Raw genomic sequence first — 5056 nt, 5'->3', positions numbered from 1 at the left:
TGCGGAGCTGGCATGTTCCCCTTCACCTTGGGCTGCAGAAACAGACGCAGGAAGCAGTTCTGCCACGTCCCGGCAACTGGCGTGACGTCCTGCTGTTCCACAGCTCCTATGAAAAATACATACAACGTAATCTGCCAGTAAGCCATCGGTTAGGCAAGCTTCTTCCTGTACAATGGAAATAAAAAGATGTTTACTGGAGACACTTCCTAAAAGGAAAAATAAGGGACAGCAGACATGCCAGAAATCAAGTCCAGAGCAAGCAGAGGTTTTGCTTCTCCTCTTGTCCTTTGTGTTAAAAGCTGCACGAAATAGCATCCCAGAAGGATTCTGAGGGTACTTCTTCATGGTCACTGGAGACTTAAACCCTCTTAAAGCATTAACAAGAGCTCCATGATTTTAGCTGAAAAATGAGCATGTATTTTAAAACATACTGAGCCCCAGGACGCCCGTGTATCTGGGCTTTCAGGGGAGGTGATAAGCACAAGCAAGTGACACCACGAAGCTTCTTCATTCATGTTCTGCCGAGAAAGTTCTTGGTTTGGTGATGTGCACTTCGCTGCCGCCGTTCCCGTTGGTGGTCGTCGTGATGATGTACTGGGTGGTTTGCTGCTGGCCGCTCGTCTGCGATTCCAAGGGATCTGCTGCATGGGCTGGCGGCTGGGAAATGCCGACCTGCACCTCGCTGGGGAGCGATGAGGTTTGTTTGACATCCAGATCAGGCTGACCTTCAGATATCACGTAGTGAGTCTGCATGAGGGATATGAAAAATAAGTCTTAAGTGTTGCATCTTCTGCACCTTGTCTGCTCTAATCATCTGGAACTTTCCTACTGCTGTGCTGGAAGACATTTTGGGGTGCACAAGGAACTTAAGTTTTGTTTCACTGATGCATTTCAGAGCCAGATAGCCCTTGTTTTTCTTATGAAATTACACAACCCGTCACTACAGATTAAACCAGCAATTTTTAATCCAGCTCCTCTGAAAGTTTTCTCCATTTTCCACATGTTCTAGCAGAAGCTGCATTCCCATGCCCAGATCAACCCAGCACAGCCTCTTCCCGCTGGATTGCTTGAGGCAAGATAGCAGTGACTCTGCTCATTTTGTACAGCTAACAGAAAGTTAACAAAATGCTTCCAGAAACTGCTCTGGAATTTAATTTAATGGATACAGCTTACTCAAATATTTTGAAGACTAATCAATACCACATTTGCCCTGCAAATGTGAACACTTTGAACTTGGAGGATTCAGACAAACAAGGGCCCCAGCATCATTTTGGCATTACTTTAGCCTTCAAATTGGAGGCCTTAAAGCCTGATGCATTATTTTAGGTAGGAAAAAAAGGGCCACGATAAGTGTTCCTTACCTGTGTAACTGCTTTCACTTGTCCTGTGTTGACACTGGTGACGGGTGTACCTACAGCGGTCTCAGTGATCACGTACTGGCCTTGGGGAATGGTCATCATCTGAATCTCAGATGCTAGAAAATGGAAATTGGACAATCAAGACCTTAGGGCAAACTCAAAGATCACCTGGAAAGATAATGTCTTATGTCAGTAGATTTCCAGCCTGAAACAGTGGTTGTTGAATAGAAATTCAGGTAGCATAAAGCCTTGGAAAACTCTCAACAGCATTATGCCAGCTAATATCAGCTGCAGATTGGGCAGCATGGATATGAGAAATCATTTCACATCACCCTCCTCCTCCGCATGCTCCTGCTGGCACTTACAATAGCTCCGAAATGAGTTCCACGTGCTGGGAAGATACGTGTGCTGGACCGAAGACCCTTGCGGCTGCTGGAGGCCTTGGTTTGGTGTCGACGTCGTCTGCATCTGTGAAGGGCTGAGTTCCTGCTGCGACTGTTGTGAGGAGGGACTCAAAGGCTGTCCCCCAACCTAGGAGAAACCACGAAGGTATGTTCTCAGTGTCCTAAGGATTGCATACCTCTGTGCTGTTAAAAACATAGCCTTCCTATTACGGGTTCTAGAGCGTATCAAGCACAAAAACTGCAAAGATCTCCTCCCTCTGCTCCAACTCGCTTCATTTTACAGTTACTAAGCAGAGATCAGGAAACTGAAACACAGACACTGCTTGCCAAAGGTTACACAGAGTCTGTGGCAAAGAACCGAGATTAGAGGCTAAATACTACCCAACAGCTTGAAAAGCTGAACCTCAAATATCTGAGGAATGCCAGTTTCCATTTACATCTTTCCATGGGCCAGCTTTATTTCAAGTGCAAATTTGTCTGGTCCGAGCCATTTATCTCTTCCCATACATCTGGGAACTACTGGATGATGTTGTGTGAGAGTCATTTCTGACTGGTCCTTCAAAAGACCATCTCCTGCATCAGCCCAGGTAACATGCCAGCTGAGCAGACGTTTCCTGCGAGAGCAGAGCGAAGTACCTGCGGGGATGACTGCGTTGCTGGCGCTGGCTCCGAGACTTGGATGTGCTGCACCTGGATGGCATGCTGGGTGTAGGTTTGGGGGTCATGAAGCTGCCCAACGTCCACTGTGGAGTGCTGGGACTGATGAGGTGAGGTAGCCTGGAAAAGAAAGTCAGAGCAGAGGCATATACTTCAAATCCTTTGCAGAAACAGCCACATAAACCTCCTCTGTCACACATGGTGTGGAACAATGAGGTGTGAGCTTTAGTGAGGCCACGCAGTGCTCCTGTTCAAGCCTGTGTTTACCCTTGTAGTGCTCCTGGGAGATGAAGCAGCACACATAACAGCTGTAACAGCACAGAGATGGTTACATCTCAGTGATACCAACAGAAAGGACTTGCCCAAGGCCATACAAGCTGTCTGTGGCAGCAGCTAGGCTCAATTCAAAGGGTCTGAACACCAGGGTTAGTGTCAAACACCGAATCATCCTTCTTTGTAAGCACCTTTCCATAAAATGTGTCCCTACTCAAGACCTACATCTCCGATACTGCAGTCCAACACAGCTCAGTATCAAGACAAGTACTCACCATTTTAGCAAGTAAAGGCTTTTTGGAGCAACACTTGCTAATGACACCAATTGGAGTAATTTAATTACGTGTCTCAGGTCTTGATAACATTAACACTAGCTGCAGGAATCCTTATTGCATTTTCGATGCAAACACAAACACACAGTAGTTTCAGCTTCACCCAGTGGATAACGGATTTGAAGGTTACAGCGATTTCTTACAGCCGCCCGAGTTATTTTCCTCAGCTCAGCCACTCTAGTTACACTCTGGTTGTATTTTTAGGAGGCTGTTGAGCACCATAGAGAATGAGTATTCTAATAGATGTTATGAAGGGTAAAAGCAGGCGCTTTCTGTACTTCCAGGTTTTGGCTCTGGCTCACTGAGAAGGAAGCACAAATACAAATGAGTCTTCAACTGCAGAAAGTGGGTCACCCACTGACCCACTTTCCCAGTTGCTGAAAAACCTTCCTAGAAACAACTCGAGGTGCCCAAGAATGAAACTGGGACTGTGTTGGTATGTCTCCAGCAAGCTGACCCGGACTGCCAGGACTATTTATGCCCAGTACACAATGCTTACAATGGGAACCCTCTGCATCATCCATCAGTTTATCTCTAGATCTGCACCACTTTTGTACTCACTCCTTAACAAAGGTCTGAGCACTGCAGCCCGAGGAAAGCTCAGGCTTGATATGGAGGGGGTCGAAAGCACGAGTCCCCCAGCAGGTTACTCACCTGGGCCACTTGAACAACCTGCAGCTGTATGTGCTGAGGCTGCTGCAAGCCAGTTGTGGCCTGAGACACAGGGATGTACTGGATTCGCTGGTAGTCTCCCTGGGGAGTTCGATAGTCTGTTGTGAGGGTCTGGGATATCTCTGTCATTGCCTGCGTCAGTAAGTCTGTTGTCTGAGGAGGTAGAGAGAGTGATACAGACCATCATCACATATTGTCTACTGGCTTGAATACTGATTTTAATCTTCTGACTGAACAGTATTCTATTAGACAACAACGATCCTGCATTTGTGAAGAGTTGACTTGGTGTCCAAGTCCAAAAGTGCTTCTCTGGACATACTCCACCTTTCCTCATCACCTGCAGAGCCATACTTTTCTTCACACGCTTCAGAAATACAGTTCAAGACATTTAGCACCTAACAAGTCAGGCTGATGACACCAACCGCGTCCTGCCTGGATTTGCCCATTTCCAAGCACAACTTTTATCCAGTTTTGCACTGTGGTTAACAAGGTTTTTAGAACTATGCAGCATCCCAGCACCACCCAAGGACACAACACTAATTTTCTAGTCGCAGCTTTCACTTGAGTAGCAGCTGGTGTATTAGCAGTGGAGAGATCAGCCACTGGAGGTTCCTATTTCTCAGCACTGCACTGCCTAAAGGACTACAGAGAGATCTGGTCTCCCCTGAACAGAATTGGCTCCAGGCCCCAGTCACTGTTGAACGTGTCCTCTTGAGCCCAAGATCTGCGAGCACCTCCAGAGAGCAGTCCCACTGAAAACTCAGGAGATGAATATCCCGGAGTTAATGAGGGATGTATGAAAATGTTACGTGGAGTCAGCAGCATAAGGATCTGAACGAAAGAAAGGAGTGGAGGAGGGCAAAAAAGACAAATCCTTAGAGCTCCAAAAATACACACGTAATTCCTGGCAAAGACAAACTACCACACACAGATTCAGGAACAGAAGCGATCTCCAGTGATGTCCTAACAGATTATTTGCCATGCTGTCTGCCAAATAAACCCTAAGACTTCTGTACCAGAGGGCTTGTGTGCTGTTTTTCTCCCTCCACTGGCCTGACCTAACGCATCTCAAGTCCTTACCACAACCGTCTCTCCGGTAGTGCTGTCGGTGGTTAGAACAGCAGGAGTGGAGCTGATAACAGCTGTCGCCAGCGGAGCGTGTATCGTGTTGGGGAGCTGAGCAAACTCCGGGTGCTTCTTGCGGATGTGTTGTACCATCTTTGTCTGCAAAGAGATGCAAAAGAGCATTAGGAAGGTGGTCAGTATCTCTGCTTTGGGCCAGCTGAAATGCAGCTGCCCTGTGGTCTGCAGCAAGGCACCATCAAGACTCACACTATGGGATGCTCTGGTCAGCAAGACC

The 5056-nt window shown here is 47.2% G+C and overlaps 1 protein-coding gene across 1 annotated transcript in view; it reads right to left on the bottom strand.

Annotated features, from left to right (window-relative positions):
• Positions 1 to 381: 381 nt before the first annotated feature.
• The window catches only part of PRDM10 (PR domain containing 10), a 27265-nt gene continuing 22590 nt past the window's right edge, over positions 382 to 5056 (bottom strand). Inside the window, 6 exon segments of the mRNA XM_010135628.1 lie at positions 382 to 747; positions 1362 to 1474; positions 1724 to 1889; positions 2399 to 2539; positions 3679 to 3849; positions 4777 to 4920. Of these exon segments, the coding sequence (XP_010133930.1) occupies positions 508 to 747; positions 1362 to 1474; positions 1724 to 1889; positions 2399 to 2539; positions 3679 to 3849; positions 4777 to 4920 (975 nt within the window). The 3' untranslated portion in view covers positions 382 to 507.

Source organism: Buceros rhinoceros, unplaced genomic scaffold, assembly GCF_000710305.1.
Source record: "Buceros rhinoceros silvestris isolate BGI_N320 unplaced genomic scaffold, ASM71030v1 scaffold27484, whole genome shotgun sequence".
In the NCBI taxonomy this organism is placed as follows: domain Eukaryota; kingdom Metazoa; phylum Chordata; class Aves; order Bucerotiformes; family Bucerotidae; genus Buceros; species Buceros rhinoceros.
Note: the sequence above shows the minus strand (reverse complement) of the source record. Positions and strands in the feature narration are given on the sequence as shown.